Source organism: Artibeus jamaicensis, unplaced genomic scaffold (genome assembly GCF_021234435.1).
Source record: "Artibeus jamaicensis isolate MK-2021 breed Jamaican fruit bat unplaced genomic scaffold, CSHL_Jam_final contig_490, whole genome shotgun sequence".
Lineage (NCBI taxonomy): Eukaryota > Metazoa > Chordata > Mammalia > Chiroptera > Phyllostomidae > Artibeus > Artibeus jamaicensis.
In genome coordinates, this window is record NW_026521861.1 from 2,813,306 (window position 1) to 2,833,761 (window position 20,456).

Here is a 20,456-nt window from a genome sequence, read left to right on the forward strand (position 1 = left end):
TCTTGGCTCAGCCTTCCTGAAAGACAGGATGCCAAGCTGTTTTTTCTTCTTAAACTAACACTGTGCTAACACTTTATATATCTATCACCTCATTTCATCCTCAAATAACTCTATGAAGTAGAAATTATTCCAATTTCATAGATGACAAAAGTTTACATAAGTCAAATACTGTGATTCTAAAGAAATTAAGTGGAATAATACAAAATGCTCACCCTAGGGCTCAGGCTCTTAACCAGGCTAAGAGGAAAGGAAGGGATGGAGAATATTCCAAGAGAAGAGAAACTATGAACAAAAAGCCAGGTGACAGCTGGCCAGTTGGTTGAAGCAACACCAAAAGGTTGTGGGTTCGGTTCCCAATCAGGGCACATACCTAGGTTACAGATTCAAACCCCAGTCCGGGCACATACAGGAGGCAACTGATCTATGTTTCTCTCTCACGTTGATGTTTTTCTCTCTCTCTCTCTCTGTCTCTCTCTTCCTTTTTTTCCTCTTTCTACAATCAAAACATATTCTTGAGTGAGAATTTTTTTTTTTTTAAGATTTTACTTATTTAGGACTTCCGCCAAGATGGAGGCATAGTGGATGTGCCGTGCCTTCTCACACAACCAAGTTTAGAGACAACTAAATATTAGCAACAGAAAACACAGCCAGAACACGGAAAATTGAACTTTTCGGAAGTCTGTTAACAACAAATTCTTCAGCCTGACCGGTAAGGGGCGAAACCAGCGGCTGGTGAAGCGGGATTGCACAGGTCTCGGTCAGCCGAACTCAGGCGCGGAATCCAGACGCGCAGAATCCAGGCGCAGAGCTGGACCTAGTGAGCGACCGAGTGAGCGACCGCGGGGGAGACAGCGGGGGGGAGCGGTGCTGCGTGTTGACTGTGGTCGCGCATTTGTGCACGGGCGGACAGGCGAGGGAGTGGGCGGTTGGACCGGGGCCCAGCGGGTCCCCGCGGCCAGTGGCAGTGGAGGGCGCCGCCATTTCCCTGCTCTGACCCCACCTCCACATACAGCATCATAACCCAGCCACTCTGAGTGGCCCGGCCCAGGTAAACCACCTAAGATGCTAATCCTCACCCAGCTGTGATAAACAGCAGAGGGGGTTGCCATTTCCCCGCTCTGACCACGCCCCCACATACAGCATCACAACCCAGCAACCTGGGAGTCCAAGGTGCCGCTTCTCACACTTAAAGGGCCAGAACAGACCAAAAATGTCGAAAGAAGATCTCAAAGCCCCAGAGCCCATAGATCTAAGTGATGAAGAAATAGCAAAACTCTCAGACGCACAGTTTAAAATACTGGTCATCAGGATCCTCACAGAACTGGTTGATTATAGCCACAAATTAGACAAATATATGAAGGCGAAACTAATTGAAATGAATGGAATTGCACAGGACACCAATAGCAATGAAAAGGAAACTGGGACTCAAATCAATGGAGTGGACCAGAAGAAAGCAAATAATGGCCAAACAGAAAAGAGTCAAGAAGCAAGAATTCAAAGAAATGAGGAGAGTCTTAGGAACCTCCAGGACATCTTTAAACGCTCCAACATCCGAATTATAGGGGGTACCAGAAGGGGGAAAGGCACAGCCACCAGTGGAAAACTTATCTGAACAAATAATAAAGGAGAATTTCCCCAATCTGGCAAAGGAAATAGACTTCCAGGAAATCCAGGAAGCTCAGAGAGTCCCAAAGAAGGTGGACCCAAGAAGGAACACACCAAGGCACATCATAATTACATTAGCCAAAATTAAAATGAAGGAGAGAATCCTAGAAGCAGCAAGAGCTAAGGGGATAGTCCCCTACAAAGGAGTACCCATCAGACTGTCAGCAGATTTCTCAAAAGACACCTTACAGGCAAGAAGGGGCTGGAAAGAGGTATTCCAAGTCATGAAATCCAAAGACCTACAACCAAGATTGCTCTATCCAGCAAAACTTTCATTTAGAATGGAAGGACAGATAAAGTGCTTCTCAGATAAGATCAAATTCAAGGAGTTCATTATCACCAAGCCCTTATTATATGAAATGTTAAAGGGACTTATCTTAAGAAAAAGAAGTTAAAGAAACATGAACAGTGAAAGGACAACAAACTCACAGTTATTAACAACCACACCTAAAACAAAAGCAAACTAAAAGGACAGCTAGATCAGGAGTGGAAACATAGAAGTGAAGATCTCAAGGAGGGTTAGCAACAGGGGAGTGGGAGGAGGAGAAGGGGGGAGAAGGTACAGAAAATAAGTAGCATAGACAGTAGATAGAAAATAGATGGGGGGGCAAGAATAGCATGGGAAATATAGAATCTAAAGGAATTGAGACACATGGTCATAAACTAAAGGGGGGATAACGGTGGGGATGGGGGGGTAGGGTGGAGGGGAATGAAGGGGGGAATAGAACAACTGTAACAGCATAATCAATAAAAAAAATTAAAATAAAAAAAAGATTTTACTTATTTATCTTTAGAGGGGAAGGAGAGAGGGAGAGAAACATCAATGTACAGTTGCCTCTAGTGCACCCCCTGCAGGGAACTGGCCTGCAGGGAACCTGCCTGCAACCCAGGCATGTGCCCTGACTAGGAATCGAACCGTGATCCTCTGGTTCACAGGCCCGTGCTCAATCCACTGAGCTACACCAGCCAGAGCTTTGAGTGAGAATTTTTTAAAAAGCCAAATCACACAGACATTACAATATGTGGGAATAAAACTAGAGGAGGTTCAGCATTGATGGAATACAGAATCTGAGGAAGGAAGCTGCTCAAGATGAAAGCAGGAAGGAAAGAATCAGTCTCACAGGGCTTGCATGCTGTGTTAGGGCCTTAGAATTTATCTTATAGCAGCTGGATGTAATGGCACTGAAGGTTTGAAGTAGGGCAATAACCTGATTTTAAAAATGGATTTGAGCCCTGGCTGGTGTGGCTCAGAGGCCTGAGCACCAGCTTCCACACCGGTGGCTCATGGGTTTGATTCCCAGTCAAGGCACATGCCTGGGTTACCCCCACGGGGGTACGTGAAAGGCAACCACACACTGATGTTTCTCTCCCTCTCATTCTCCTCCCTTACCCCCTCTCTCTCTAAAAATAAACAAATAAACTATTGTTAAAAAATGGAATTGAAAAGGACACGATGGCAGGCAGGGAGACCTACTGGGGGTTACTATGGTAACTCAGAAGCATGATAACCAGGGCCTGGACTAGTAAGAATGAAAATGAAAAAAAAAAGATTAAAATGTAGAAGTGATTAGGAGGTTCACATTAAAATGGATACATGCCTGTATGTTTAAATGTACAGAAAAGAGATTGAGAAGGATGATATCCAACCTACTGATGGGGTTTACCCTATGAGAAAGAGGAGTGGGGAGGTCTAAAGGAAAATGACCAACTCTCGCATTTAACTTCATGTGTTTCCTTATTCCTGAATGTTATGCAATAAAAATTTACTCACGTCTTACCTAATAATGTTAAACACTTTTTAAAAATTTAAATTTGGGATTGATGACTGTATTACTCTCCACTTCTTGGGGCTATGGTAGTCACATTCAGAAAAGGTTTAACTTCCTAATGAATGTAGTAACAATAAAATTCTCTTTTTAAAAGCTTTGAAAATGAGGTGGCTGAAAATAGAACCAGAAATGTATTTCGTGTCTTTTGATTCTTAAACCAAAGCTCATTAATTAATATTTAGATCTGCCTACCACACACGCCTGAGCCAACAGACCAGAAGTGCCACCGAGATGCCAGTTTGCCACCCTTCTCTCACAGACCCTGACACCAGACTCACTGGAAACCTAGCACTGTTGCCTATGAGACGTCAATTCAAAGGACCCACACCTAGAGACAAAACAAAACATACAGATGTTGTAGATGAAGCCATCTGTTACTTCAAGGACAATGTCTTCTTCAGTATGAAGCTAGGAATGACGCTGACAGGATCTTGATTTACATAACTACATTTCTGAGCGTCTAAAGAAGCTCCAAAAGAACAATTCCAAAAACCAAAGTGAGGAAGAAGCGCACACACTGGGTTATTACTAACTTTACCTTCTTGGAGAGCCTGATACTCCACTTAACACAAGTTATGCCAAACCTGCAAACAGGAAGATGAGGTACTGAGGGACTATTTACAATAGCTAAGGCAAGAGACTGGACTGAAACTATGAGAAAGTTTTTGATCCTCACTCAGAACAATAAATCCAGCAAGTGGTGGACTTGCTTTGTAAAGAAACGTTTCATGAACAAGAGTCTTTCAGGATCTGGACAGTAAAGGGAGCTGGGCAGACACTGTTTCCATAGCTGAGGGCAGCCTTTCACAGACACACAGGGTTATTTGCCTTTATTTCATAAAATTTTATACCGAAGCAAAAAGAATCAAGCCTTTACTTGAAAAACTATCAAGAATTTGGATGCAAATGAGAAGAATGGGTTGTCAAAGATATGATCTGAAATTGTCTGCAGTACTAAGCTAGTGCTTAATAATAATAAAGAAATTTCTAACATTTCAAAAAATTACATATCTGGGGCATTTGAGATCCTGCTTCCCAGCATATTATCAACACGGCTCCAATAAACCCTCATAAAAATTTTAAAAATATTAAATTTTAGTGTATGACTGGAAACTATAAAAAGTGACCACATATTTGAAAAAAATTTCAAATGGAATTCTGAAACTAAAAAATTGTAAAACACCAAAATTAAAAATGTGATGTATAGATTCAGGTCAAAACCAACTAAAAGGGGAATGAGTGAACTGGTAGTAAGTTAGGAAAAACCTTCTAGAATGTAAAGAGAGAAAGAAGATGAAAAATACAAAAGAAAGAGTAAGAGAAGAGATGACACAGTACTAAGCTGAACATATGCTTATTAGAGTTCAGAAGGAAAGAAGAGAATAGACCAGGAAAAAGATATAAAAGAAAACGACTGAGAATTTACAAAACCAATTAAAAATAAGCACAGAATCAAGACCCTCTTGCACAGAAGCAAGAATCTTGCTTTGCAATGAATACAAAGCAAGATAAATAAAGACAAATCCAAAGTTTATCATCTGCCATCTTTGGGAGGAATATGAGTGAGAGTCACATATCTCATATACCTTTTGCATGGTTTTGACTTTTGAAAGCAAATTACTAATGTATATATAATAATAATGCTATGTAACATTATTATGCACAATGTTATATATTATGATAAATAACAACAAATACAATTAAGTCAGTAAGAATGGAAAGAAAAAACACTTTACTGAAAGCAAATGAATGTAATTACACTGTGTATGAATACCCTAACCACGTGTATAGAAAAATAACAAGAATTAACTAAACCAAGCACATAAAAACAATAGTATTTGACTTTATATACCTTTAGTTATTGGCAGGGCAGGGTAAAGAATCTAAGTATTACAAACAAATCATGAAATTATTTTAGGTTTGTCACGGTATGGGTGAATAAAGAACCTTCATGGGATAAACTAGAATTGGAAATAAGGTTGAAAACATAGCTGAACCTTGAAAACATTATGCTAAGTGAGAGAAGCCAGATACAAAAGCACACACTGTATGATTCCATTTATATGAAACGTCCAGAACAGACAATTCCATAAAGGCAGAAAAATCAGTGGTTGCCAGGGGTTGGGGAGAGAAGAGAATGGAGAGTGACTACTAATGGGCTTGGGGTTTCTTTTGGGGATGATGAAAATGTTCTGGAATTAGATATACAACTCTGTCAATATACAAAACACCATTAAATGGCTTATTGCAATAAAAACGTTTTTTAAAAAAGACCTTGCTGGGTAGCTCAGTTGGCTGGAGCACCCACCTGTACACCAAAAAGGTTGTGGGTTCAATGCCTGGTCCAGGCACATACAGAAGGCAACCAACCAATGTTTCTCTCTCTCCACCCTCTCTAAAATCAATAAACATATCCTCAGATGAGGATTTAAAAGATAAATAAAATTAAAAATAAAAGAACATATATAAAGACCAATCAATTTTTTAAAAAGACAACCCAATTGGCAAATCACAGAAGAAAATATCTAAATGTAAGACTTCCAGTCAAGATGGCAGCATAGATAAACATGGCTTGCCTCCTCACACAACCACATGAAAATTACAACTAAACTATTAACAACCTTCATTCAGAACCATCAGAAATTGAGCTGAATGAAAGACCTACAGCTATGGAATTCTAAGAAGAAACCACACTGGGGCTGGTAGGAGGAGCAGACACTGAATGGGCTGGTTCTATACCCATGTGTGGCGGAAAAAATTTGGGAGGGGCAGCTCAAGGGTGAGAGGTTCCAAACCCACACCAGGCCCCCCATCCCAGAGTTCCAGTGCAAGGAGGGTAAGTCCCCATAACTTCTGGCTTTAACAACTAGTGGAGACAGAACACTGTGGAAGATTGAAACTTCTGGAATCCCAGGCAGTTCCTCTTATATAGACCCAGCAAACAGACCTACTTGGACTCATTCCCTCTGAGCTCCAGTGCCCAGGCAGCAGATTAAAAGGTATCAGAGACATATAAGGAGGAACCAAATAGTCCAGCATCAGGGCAAGAATAGGGGACAGCTTTCTTCCCGATAGAAGTACTGGCAGGGGCCACTGTTCCTTTGCTGAGCCCTACCTCCACAGGGCCAGCAGGCAGGTGCCATATCTGAGACTCCATCGACCTGGCTCACACTGTTTTCCCCACCTTTGTGATTCCCTGAGGCCCTGCCCACCCAACTTTCAGGCCCACCCATGCTTCAGATTTTCCTAAATTCTCTCAAACAAGCAGCATCTGGTTTCAGTGAGCCCTGTACCTCTTACTAAGTTGCCCAAGGCCTGGCACTAGTAGCAGAAGGCCTTTGTTCACAGCCTGGCCTCTCTCGGGCATCTCCAAGCCCAGCACAAGTAGTAGTCATCTGCAGATTGCTCTGTAGCTAACGCCGTGTGACCCTAGACAGAACACAGGCAGTGGCTGACCTTGGACATGCCAATAGCAATCAAGGCTCAACTGCAGGAGGAGGGTGTGCACAGCCCACACAGTGGAAGCATCTTGAGTGCCCAGTCTAGGTAACAGGAAATGCTATGCCATGCACCCTATGAGATACCTAATACATTGAGCCATTCTATCAAGACTCAGTAGCTCTACCTAATACATAAAAACAAACACAGGGAGGCTGCTGAACGAGGAGGCAAAGAAACATGGCACAAATGAAAGGACAGTCCAAAACTCCAGAAAAAGAACTAAACAAAATGGAGGTAGTTAATTGATCAGAAGCAGAGTTCAAAACACTGGTTATAAGGATGCTCACAGAATTTAGTGAGGACCTCAAACAGCATGAAACAGTTCTAGTCAGAAACAAAAGATACACTGATTGAGATAAAGAACAATTTACAGGGAAACAACAGTAGAATGGATGAAGGGGAGAATCAAAGAAATGATTTGGAACATAAAGAAACAAAACACTACCACACAGAACAACAAGAAGAAAAAAGAATCCAAAAAGAATATGAGGTTAGTAAAAGCAACCTCTGGGGCAACTTCAGGCATTTCAACATTCACATCATAGGGATGCCAGAAGGAGAAGAGAAAGAGCAAGAAATTGTAAATCTATTTGAAAAAATAAGGAAAGAAAACTTCCCTAATTTGGTGAAGGAAACAGACATGCAAGTTCAGGAAGCGCAGAGAGTCCCAAACAAGATGGATGCAAAGAGGCTCACTCTAATTAAAATGTCAAAGGTTAAAGTGAAAGAGAGAATCTTAAAAGCATCAAGAGAAAAGAAGTTAGTTACTTATAGGGGAGTACCCATAACACTGTCAGCTCATTTCTCAAAAGAAATCAGGTTAACCCTTGCAGGTTAGAAGGGATTTGCAAAAAAATATTCAAAGAGATAAAAAGCAAAAACCTACAACCAAGATTACTCTACCCAGCAAAGCTATCATTTAGAATCAGAGGACAGATAAAGAGCTTCTCAGACAAGAAAAAGTTGAAGAAATTCATCACCACTAAACCAGTAATAAATGAAATGTTAAAGAGTCTTCTTTAAGGAGATAAAAAATATGAACAATAAAATGGCAGTACATATACATCTATCATCAATGAATCTAAAAAACAAAATAAACAAGCAGGATAGAAACAGAATCATAGATACAAAGAATATTTTGGTGGTTGCCAAATTGTGGGGAGTGTCAAGGGGATGTCCCTTAATGGTGAAGGGATTAAGAAGTACAAATTGTTAGTTACAAAACAGTCATGGGAATTTAAAGTACAGCATAGGGAATACAGTAGCCAAAGAACATACATGCAGAACCCATGGACATGGACATCAGTGTGGGGATGGCCCAAGGGAGTGCAGGGGGAGGGGCTCGGTAGAATGGGACAAAGGGAGAAATTTTAGGGACAACTGTAATAGCATAAAGAAAATATAATTAAAAAAATAAATGGCTAGTTAATACCTAAAGAGGTGTTTGACCTAGTTATTCATCAGAAAAATACAAATTAAAACCAGAATTAAAAGTTGTTATATCCACCAGAATAACTTTTAAACATATAATTCAAAAGACAGTAACAATAAAATATCGGTGGCACTGCCGTCATACACTGCAGGTAGAACTGGAAACCAGAACAACCACTTGGAAAACCATTTTGTAGTATCTACAATATTAAAGCTAAAAATGGCCCAGCAATTCTACTTTTAGGTAGAAACCAAGAAAAATGAGCACATACATCCACCAAAAGACATGTTCAACAATGTTTATGGCACTATTATTCTTATTTTAAAGTAAAACTAAATTTTGGGGGTATACATGATTATAGATTTTAACACATTTACCGTTCATTTAATTGTCACCACAATCAGGAATCAAAAGTTTTCTCACCCCCCAAAACTCTATCCTTCTCTCCTTTTTTTTTTTTTAAATATTTTATTTATTTATTTTTCGAGAGAGGGGAAGGGAAGGAGAAAGATTGGGAGAGAAATATCAATGTATGGTTGCCTCTTATGAGTCCCCTACTGGGAACTGGCCCACAACCCAGGCATGTGCCCTGACTGGGAATCGAACTGCGATACTCTGGTTCACAGGCCCGTGCTCAATCCACTGAGCTATGCCAGCCAGGGCCTTCTCTCCTTTTGCAATCACATTTCCCCTCCTCTGAGAACTCCTAGGAACCAATGATTTGTCCTCCACTACCATAATTTTGTCTTTGTGAATGTCATACAAATAGAATCATACAGCAAGTAACCTTTTGAGACTGGCTTCTCTAACTCAGCATTATGTCTTTGCAAGACATCCACGTTGCTGTGTGTATCAACAGTTCCTTTTGCCTGGGCTATATTTCATTGTATAGAGGTACTGTATCTTGTTTATGTATTCACTACTGAAGGATATTTGGGTTGTTTCTAAGTTGAGGCAATTTTACATAGAAATACCATAAACATTATTCATGTACTGTTCCTTGCACAACCATAAATATCCAGGAGTAAGATTTCTGAGTCATATGGTAAATGTCTGTAACATTTTAAGAAACTACCAAACTGTTTTGCAGAGTGGCTACACTATTTGGCCTTTTACCAGAAATGTACAAGAGTTCCAGTTGCTCCACATCCTTGTCAACACTTGGTATTGTCAGTATTTTTCTTATTACAGCCACAGTAATAGCAATAGTGATTGTGGTTTTAATTTGCATTTCCTAATGGCTAATGATGCTGAACATGTGCTTTTACGCTACACATATATCCTCTGTGGTGACAAGTCAGTCTTTTGCCCGTTTTTTCATTGCATTGTTTTCATATTGTTAAATTTTAAAAGTCCTTTATAAATTCCACATACAAGTCCTTTATCAGATGTGGGATTTACAAATACTTTCTCAGTCTGTAATAACTTTATACTTAATAGCTAAAAACTATAAAAAGCCCAAAGGTTCATCAACAGAGGAGCGATAAATAAATTGTGGTATACTGATACAATGGAATCCCACACATTACTTAAAAAGAACAAATCACTGATACACACCAAAACATGGATGAGTAGATCTGTGTCTCAGGTATTACAAGGAATACAAGAAGCCATACACAAGAGTCCCTGACGGTAAGATATGCTCTCCAAACGTGAAGAGATTTCCTTAGCCTGTTTACTTGGGATTTCATTAAATCAAAGTCTGTTACCTTTTATTTTCTCTCTTCCTTGCTGCTGCTGCTGCCACCACCACCACCACCACCACCACCACCACCGCTCCTCCTTTTCACTTTACTTCTAGGTACACTGTTTTTGGAAGCACAGAGGGAATGGTGATGGAGAAACAAACTGAGAATGTTTCTGAATCCAGTAGCTTCCTCTGAAAGTTTAGAGAATGTGTATTCCATGAAGTAGTGTCGCTGCAATCCCTAATCCCTGGTAACCACAACTCTATTCTCGATCTTCTTAATTTTGTCATTTCAAGAATGTTATAACATGAAATCGCACAATATACAACCTTTTGAGACTGGCTTTATTAACTCAGCATAATTTTCTTGAGATATATCTAAGCTGTGTGTATCAATAATTCATTCCTTTTTATTACTAAACAGTATTCCATAGATGAAATGTTTTAGGTGAAATAAACAGCCTAAAAAAATCTTACTAATCCTTGAATCCTCATCTGTCACTCCCTAGAATAGTGATTTTCAACAGTGTGCTGCAAGAATTTTTAAGACATATGCAATGCCCGACCACTTTTCCCTCAGATTGTGAAAAGGATGACGACCAACAACACAACAGCCATCCGGTGTGACTAAATAAAAATTATACCTATTTTTTTGTCAGATTGGTAAAAATATATACTTTTTGGTGTGCTACAGAATTTTAGTAATTAGTTTACACGTGCCATTAGATGAGAAAGGTTGAAAATCGCTGCCCTAGAAATATGAAACACTAACCAAAGCATCAGAATGTTATACTAACCAAAAATTTTTAGGAGTTCTCATACTCTACCTTGTTCTCATTCTGCGGAGAGACATGCCATCTGTACATCATCTAAGAAACATGGCTCCTGCCCGGGCTAGCGTGACTCAGTGGGTCGGGCATCATCCCGCAAACTAAAATGCTGCTGGTGCGACGCCCAGTCAGAGGACACGCCTGGTGTGCAGGCCAAGTCCCCGGCTGGGGGTGTCTGTGCAAGAAGCAACCGATGCATGTTTCCCTCCCTCCCTTCTCCTCTCTGGAAAAATAAATAAAATCGAAGCGAAGCGAAGAGAAGAGAAGCGAAGCGAAGCGAAGTAAAGAAAAAAGAAAAGATAAAATGGCTCCTTGGCACTCCTGAGAACCTATATTTCCTGTGTGAGTCTGAATTTATAAAATGTCTATTGAAATTTTAGCCACTTGCCCATTTGAATATCTGCATTCACACTAAAAAGACAAGTTAATTAAAACTGACGAATGATACAACTAAAAAGCTGAGTGACATTCATGTGACAGCTGTAAGCAGGTATCACATTCATGTGATATGCTAAGAGAAAAATACAATTTATCAAACCGGCAGTCCCTGTCTGCATAAAACCTAATGTCCGCTTTTAATTTGAGGTTTAAAAAAATCATCAATATCAATATTTCTAATTCTCCTAGTGCACCAAGCTGCAGGTTCTATAAAATAATTTTTATTCAAATGCTTTTCCAATTCCTTAAGCATATACAATAAATTTCTTTTTACTAGAGAAGAAACTACTGTTCAACAGGTTTAAGTAAAGATGGTATGGCTTTGGAGACCTAAACTTCAATTAAAAATGATTTCAGATATACAAAAAACTATAAATAGAAAATGACTGCAATTTCTTTTAAAATAAGGCAAAAGACTAATAAATCAAAAATTCACAAGCCTAATTACTATGGACTTTCAGTTCAACATGATTTAAAACCCCCTACTTCTAAATTCATAAACTGCTTTCACAAAGAAAGAGCCAACTCACTTGTAAAAATTCTTCTATACTGTAATCATCAAAACTTTAAAAGATAAAACCAAATACCTGACTTCAGCATCATGGGCACAGCGAATGTGCAAAGCAGATGAGACGTAAAACTGTTCCATTCCTGGATTTGGTAGATACAGATTCCGATCTACATTGATCACGATTAGAATCCAGGTGCTAAACAAGGAACGGTCTAGGAGGTCTACGATCCTTGACTCGAGCCACTGTAACACCTGAGCAGCTCAGCCTATCTCTTGACCATTTAGCAAAACATATTTCAATGAAGGGCGTGGCCTGATGATTAACCAGCCAAGAAGACTCAACAACCATAATAAGGAAGTGGAAGAACACTCATACATTTTTGAAGGCTGCTTTCTCAATAATGACACATGACCAACATTTCTATATTGAAATTTAGGAGACTAACATTAAGCAAGAAAAAAGCTAGAAGTTAGATATTTACTTAACTAAAAATATTTATCTTCTTCTGAAAGTGAATTCTAAGGCATTGCATACAATATACAGTTTATCATAAATGTTCACAATAGTCTACCTAAATGAGCCAATGATAAATTACCATCTCCAATTAATGCGTTTAATAAAAAGCCCTAGAAACAGAATACTCTATAAACTGACTTAACTAGGAAGCTAAAATAAATGTCTTCTAAATGGTTTCTATTTAAAAGTTTTAATTAATGAAGGAAATACCTGTAAGAGTTCAAAACCAATTTTTTATATTAAAAGAAAATTTTGAAATATGCTACAATGAATGAAACTTGAGAACAGTATGATCAGTGAAACAAGCCAGTCACAAAAAGACAAATACTGTATGATTCCACTTATATGAAGTCCTTTGAATAGTCAAAATCATAAAGACAAAGTATAGTGGTGGTTGACTGCCAGGGGCTGGAGGGCAAAGAGAATGGGGAATTATTGTTTAATAAGTATAAAGATCCAATTTTACAAGATAAAAAAAGTTACAGGGATGCACAATGTGAATGTACTTAATATCATCAATCACTTAAAAATGGTGAAGATGGTAAATTTTATGTTATGTATACTTCACTACAATAAAAAAAGTTTTCAGTGATCTGAAAATTCAAACCTATGAAGATGCTTTTTCTACTTATATTATTTCAGATTTTACTACTATATGAAGAATGTTGAGCACTGAGCCGGTCTAAAATCTTCCAGGAAATATCATCCCAAATGAATCAGAAGTATACACTCAGGCTATGACATTAAATACAATGAGGACACTTGATGTTTACCACGTGACCTCTCTTCGTCACATAATTCTAGCCCTTGTTTCCACTGATGTTACATCGTAACCAAATGTATACTTTATAGCAAAAAGACAAAGCAAATAATTACACAGCAAGTATAAAACACCTCCATCCATATCTCTTCCAAATGCATGTTACATGTTTCATTCACATGGATACATGTAAACACTCTATCTCACACTTTAATTCCCATGCATATCTAGCAGCATGTCTCACACACTGCACAGAATCATTAGTAACACTGACTGATTTTTGAGTCTTCACTTTGATGGGAACCTGAAATGTTTTTACCTTTTCAGGGTTTAAGGAATAGCATCAGCCTAAAAATCTAGAAATGCTACATAGCCAGGAGACATTTCTATTTGATAGATTAATTTGTTATGAAAATCCCTATTTCCTTTGAATAAACACACACTACAGAACTGTCACGAGGACTGAAATCATGACCTGAGTCAGTAACTACTAGGAGTTAGTTCAGTAAATGCTTGCAGATCAGTTGACTAAAGACTCTAACATTGCCCTGGCCACGCAGCTCAGTTGGTTAGAGCAGGGGTGTCGAACTCACTTTCACTGGGGGGGGCCATATTAGCCTTGAGGCTGCCCTCGAAGGGCCAAATGTAACTTTAGGGCTGTATAAATGTAACTACTCCTTAACTAGGGGCAAGGAGCTTGGCGCTGCCACCTGGTAGAAACAAGGTGCCCGCTGGAAAAAACAAGGTGGAGGGCCAGATTTGGCCCATGGGCCTTGTGTCTGCCACCTATGGGTTAGAGCACCATCCTGATATGCCAAGGCTGCAGGTTCACTCCCCAGTCAGGGCACATATAAGAACTAACGAATGAATGCATAACTAAGTGGAACAAACCTCTTTCTTCCTGTCTCCTTTCCTCTCTCTAAAATCAATAAATAGAAAAATTTAAAAACTCTAACATGCAGTTGCGGATCATAAGCTCCCAAGTAAGCAATTATTAAGTTCAAAGCAAGAAACATTTATTGAGCACAGAGTTTTTAAAAAGTTGGAAGAAACCTTCGAGATCTTCTTATTTAATCCCATCTGTTTACAGATGAAGAACCACTCAATCCCATCTGTTTACAGATGAAGAACCACTCAGAGAGGCAAAATGGCCTCCCCAGGATCACAAATCACAAAACTGGAACCCAGCTCTTCTGACCGACTCCAACTTCTTTTACACTGCCTAGAACTAATTTCAGAGACAGAGTTATAATCTTGTATTTTGTCACCTCACAAATGTTCCTACATCCACTGTATCATAAATACACTCTGTGTTTGACCTTACACATTTACATTTTTATAGCCGATAAAATCAGTTGTGTGCATTTCCCAAATCTTGATTATTAAAATTATGTATAAAAATTCAATGTAAATTAAATCTTTTGGTTTCCTGAAGTATACCACTAATACAAACATGGCTTATTTTCCTTTCTTTGGTAGATTTGCACCGATAAGTGATCAAAACAGAAAACTGGGAGCCATAAAACAAGGTGAATGAGTACACTGCCAATGGTGGGCAGGACTGCAGCCTCCACCTTGTCAAGACAGAGATTTGTTGTCAGCCTGTGTGTTTAATTTAGGTCACATTCTTCAGCTCCAGGGGTATGTGAAATATAAATATTCGGTGGACAAAGCTGATGAAAAAAGATGACTTCCACTGCATGAAGCTGTTGTTCAACCCATTCCGCAAATACTTGAAATTGTTTTGAATGGTGAGAAAACATAAAACCCCTTTAACCACACCAAATCAAGAATGTAGAAGTTATGAGCATTCCCAATGAACATAAAAAGTGAAAAAAAAAAAAAAAAAAGCAGAAAAGATTATTTGAAATTTGGGGGGGGGGGACAGTACACATGTTTTAAATTCAAGACTGCAAAAATTAGCACATTTTGGGAAGTTCAGAGTTCACCATCTGCATCAACACAGGAATGTGACCCAGGCTGACAGGAAAGTTATCCAGAAAAGTGATAAAAATTTTTATATACCACAAATTAACTGATTTGATTATAAAGCTTTTTACTTCTGAAAGTTGGTTTTTATTTTTCATCTTGAACTATCTCTTGACATAAATTTTCAAAGATTATTATGAAGTACGGGACTTCCGCCAAGATGGAGGTTTAAGGTGGATTTGCCGTGCCTTCTCACACAACCAAGTTTAGGGACAACTAAATATTAGCATCAGAAAACACAACCAGAACATGGAAAATTGAACTTTTCGGAAGTCCGTTAACAACAAATTCTTCAGCCCGACCGGTAAGGAGCGAAACCGGCGACTCGTGAGGGGTTGCACAGGAGGACTGGGTCAGACCCGGGCGCGGAATCCAGACGCGAGAATCCAGACGCACGGGTTCCAAACGCAGGATTGGACCTAGTGAGCGACCAAGCAACCCACCAGTTGAGCAACTGCAGAGGAGACAGTGGGGAGGCGGTGCTGCGTGTTGACTGCGGTCGCCTATTTGCGGGCGAGCGGACAGGCGAGGGAGTGGGTGGTTGGACCGGGCCCCGGCGGTCCCCGTGGCAAGTGGCAGTAGAGGGCGCCGCCATTTCCCCGCTCTGACCACACCCCCACATAGAGCGTCACAACCCAGCGACCTGGGAGTCCAAGGCGCCGCTTCTCACATTTAAAGGGCCAGAGCAGACCAAAAATGTCGCAGGAAGACCTCAAAGCCCCAGAGATAAATCTAAGCGACAAAGAAATAGCAAAACTTTCACACGCACAGTTTAAAACACTGGTCATCAGGATCCTCACAGATCTGGTTGATTATAGCCACAAATTAGACAAATATATGAAGGTGAAACTAATGGAAATGAATGGAATTCCACAGGAAACCCATAGCGATGAAAAGGAAACTGGGACTCAAATCAATGGAGTGGACCAGAAGAAAGCAAATAATGGCCAAACAGAAAAGAGTCAAGGAGCAAGAATTCAAAGAAATGAGGAGAGTCTTAGGAACCTCCAGGACATCTTTAAACGCTCCAATATCCGAATTATAGGGGTACCAGAAGGGGGGAAAGACACAGCCACCAGTGGAAAACTTATTTGAACAAATAATAAAAGAAAATTTCCCCAATCTGGCAAAGGAAATAGACTTCCAAGAAATCCAAGAAGCTCAGAGAGTACCAAAAAAGTTGGACTCAAGAAGAAACACACCAAGGCATATCATAATTACATTAGCCAAAATTAAAATGAAGGAGAGAATCCTAGAAGCAGCAAGAGCTAAGGGGACAATCACCTACAAAGGAGTCCCCATCAGACTGTCAGCAGATTTCTCAAAAGAGACCTTACAGGCAAGAAGGGGCTGGAAAGAAATATTCCAAGTCATGAAATCCAAAGACCTACAACCAAGATTGCTCTATCCAGCAAAACTTTCATTTAGAATGGAAGGACAGATAAGGTGCTTCTCAGATAAGATCAAATTCAAGGAGTTCATCATCACCAAGCCCTTATTATATGAAATGTTAAAGGGACTTATCTAAGAAAAAGAAGTTAAAGAAACATGAACAGTGAAAGGACAACAAACTCACAGTTATTAACAACCACACCTAAAACGAAAGCAAACTAAAAGAACAGCTAGATCAGGAGTGGAAACATAGAAATGAAGATCTCAAGGAGGGTTAGCAACAGGGGAGTGGGAGGAGGAGAAGGAGGGAGAAGGTACAGAAAATAAGTAGCATAGACAGTAGATAGAAAATAGATGGGGGGGGCAAGAATAACATGGGAAATATAGAACCTAAAGGACTTGAGACACATGGACATAAACTAAAGGGGGGTAATGGTGGGGATGGGGGGGCAGGGTGGAGGGGAATGAAGGGGGGAATAGAACAACTGTAACAGCATAATCAATTTAAAAATAAAATAAAATAAAATAAAATAAAAAAGATTATTATGAAGTACAAGTAGTACTTACAATACTTGTCCTAATATTACATTAATTTTTATGATGTAAACTTTAACGTTTTAGTAAATAAAAATTTTAAAAAGCTACATAGTGAGTGACCTACCTACCGTCAGGCAAATGTCACCACCGGTCTACTTCAAAAGCTAACTATTAATACAATAATTAACTTTCAAAATCATTCAGTATCAAGTAACTATTCTCTCCAAAATATTAGTTCTTCTGAAATACTAACGTGTTACCTAATTCTGACCTAGCTTTGTACACACAGAAGAATGGAATCAGAATTATTTTTTGGTCAGAATTATTTTAAGTTACCTGTATAAACTAATACTTTAGACATCTTTCCAACAAGATTTTAAAAGCGGTATTTCCTCTTTCCTCCCAGAGGTGTACAACCTGCAAACATTATGAGATTTTTTCTTTTTTGTGACCACGTGTTGCAATGTATTTAATGTGTAGCCCAAGATAGCTCTTCTTTCAGCGTGGCCCAGAGATACCAGAAGGCTGGACGCCCCTGCATCTAGCCCCAAAACAGGTACGTAATTACGAATTGTTGCAGACTGCCTAGAGTTCTCATACAGCATTTTTTAAAAGATTTTATTTATTTATCTTTAGAGGGGAAGGGATGGAGAGAGGGAGAGAAACATCAATGTATGGTTGCCTCTCATGTGTGCCCTGATGGGAACTGGCCTGTAACCCAGGCATGTGCCCTGACTGGGAATCGAACCACGATGCTTTGATTCGCAGGCCCTCACTCAATCCACTGAGCTACACCAGCCAGGGCTCATACAGCATTTCTGCACTACCAATACACCAAGCATTTTCTACTTATTCCTGGTTTCCTTAAAAGAGGAAGCAAAGATAGTTCTAGTAGGACTCAGATCTTTCTACTCTTTAAGTTCACAGAAAGTATAAACTTGTAACTTCTATCTAAAAACAAATAACTCCCAAATACAGTACCCACTTCCAAGTATCTAAGCTACTTAAGATTTAGGGAGAGGCAGCAATTTAATTGAATCTACTAAAAGTGGCAAATAAATCAAATAAATTAATTTTTCTTTAAATAAACATTTAAAGAAAAAATAATTTGAGGAAATTTTAAAAGTGTTAATATAAGAAAACATCACTAATACTCAGAGTTACCCACGTTCAATTTAACACACAGTAGCTAGCAAACACAATTTTAAGAATCAATTAAAAAATTATAATCAGTTTATGGTCTACATCAATTAAGAATTTTATTCATATTAAGGTACAATTTTCTAGCAGCTGAAGACTTTCTGCTATTAAAGACTTTTATTATTCAGGGGGAAAAGGGGAAGCATTTACAGGAACTAGCATAAAGGACACATGGACAACAACCAAGGGACGTGGAAAGGGGAGGGAGGTGGGGGGCATAGGGGGTGGGCTGGGAAGGGAGTAAAAGAAAGAATACTACAGTTGAAAAATAATTTTAAAAATAAATTAATTAATTAAAAAAAGACTTTTATTAACAAGCAGCAGTGAGAAATTTATACAGAAAGGCAGCAGCAGCAGTATGGTGTGCTGGTGGTTAAAAGTCTACAAGGAGTGTCTAATCTTTTGGCATCTCTGGGCCACACTGAAGAAGAAGAGTTGCCTTGGGCCACACATTAAATACACAAACACTAATGAAAACTGATGAGCAAAAAAGGGTTTTAAGTAGATTTACAATTTTGCGTTGGGCCACATTCATAGCCATCCTGGGCTGCATTTGACCCATGGGTTGGACACCCCTGGTAGACTCTGGACTAGGTTTGAAAAATAAACTTTCTACATAAACTAAATTACCTAATTTCTCTGTACACTGATTTCATCATCTGTAAAATGACAATAGTAAGCCCTGGCTCATGTGGCTCAGTGGACTGATCACCAGCCTGTGAACCAAAGGGTCGCTGGTTTGATTCCCAGTACGGGCACGTGCCTGGGTTGCAGGCCAGGTCCTCAGTGGGGAATGTGTGAGAGGCAACCACACATTAATGTTTCTCTTCCTCTCTTTCTCTCTCCCTTCCCCCCCTTCTCTTAGAATAAATAAAGCAAATCTTTTTTTAAAAAGCCTAACCTAACCAGTATTTCTCTAAAAAATATGACAATAATATGTGCTCACTTTATATAATTGTTTTGAACACAAAATACTTACCGATGATAGGCTTCTCGCCGATACTTTTTCAAGGCCTGTTTATCCATGTTGGCAGGCATATCTGCTGCATTCTGTAACCGGTCACTCCAGGAGGTTGTCATTTTAATTGTATGCTGAATTCTAGAAAAGAAAAATCAGTATTATAGTTTAGTAAGCTTAACACTGGCACCTATATGCTAATAACTGATATTTTTTAATTAGAAAAACTATAACTTGCAAATGCCTAATATATTATCCATTTAAATATACTGAATATGGTAAATATACTAAAAATATATATTGACAAATCTAAACTATGTAAATTTAGAAAATTGTTTTACATAGTGATTTCTATATAGAAAGATCATATGTATCACTTCAAAATAATAAAGCATAACTAACTTTAATCCTAAATTCTAGAAAAGGAACTGAGACCACAGGTTTATGAAAATACGTAATTTTCAGTTTACATGTTTCAAAAATGTATAAACAATTTTAAAATCCTGATAAACATACCAAGCTCAATCAACAGTAATGAATTGTGTTGATTTCTAATTTTATCATACTTTTATATTTTTATATAAAAATTACTTTTTCAGCTGGTATAAAAGACCAGAAGAAATAAACTAAAACATTTCATCTCATTAGTGAACATCTAAAACAAGGTGAGCAGCTAAGTGTCTACCTTAAATACTTTATCACTAGGCTCTGTTCTAGGTTTTGTTTCTATTTTTAAAAAATATTTTATCTATTTATTTTTAGAGAGAGGAGAAGGGAAGGAGAAAGAATGGGAGAGAAACATCAGCATGTGGTTTCTCAGCCTGCAACCTAGCCATGTGCCCTGTCTGGGAATTGAACCGGTGACCCTTTGCTTCACAGGCCCGCAGTCAATTCACTGAGATACACCAGCCAGGGCTGTTTCTATTTTTAAGATTTTCATCTGTAAATAGTTTTAAATAAGACATGAAAAATATCCTTGCCCTGGATGGTGTGGCTCAGTGGACTCAGAGCCTCAGTGTACTCAGTGGACTCAGAGAACCGAAAAGTCACAGGTTTGATTCCCAGTCAAGGCAGATGCCTGGGTTACAGGCTAAGTCCCTGGTTGGGGGTGTACAAGAGACAACCAATTGATGAGGGACAACCAACTGATGTAGATCTTGCACACTGATGTTTCTCTTGCTCTCTTTCTCCCTCCCTTTCCCTCTCTCTA

General features: G+C 39.0%; 1 protein-coding gene and 1 pseudogene across 3 annotated transcripts in view; one reads left to right on the forward strand and one right to left on the reverse strand.

The window, feature by feature from the left end:
- The window catches only part of NT5C2 (5'-nucleotidase, cytosolic II), a 103,477-nt gene that overhangs the window by 65,168 nt on the left and 17,853 nt on the right, over positions 1-20,456 (reverse strand). For all 3 annotated transcript variants that reach the window (XM_037159370.2, XM_053668478.1, XM_053668479.1), the window contains exon 2: positions 19,268-19,387. In XM_037159370.2, the coding sequence (XP_037015265.1) occupies positions 19,268-19,368 (101 nt within the window). In that variant the 5' untranslated portion in view covers positions 19,369-19,387. The remainder of the gene's footprint in view (positions 1-19,267; positions 19,388-20,456) is intronic.
- On the forward strand, positions 3,726-4,255 carry LOC119052738 (actin-related protein 2/3 complex subunit 3-like; annotated as a pseudogene).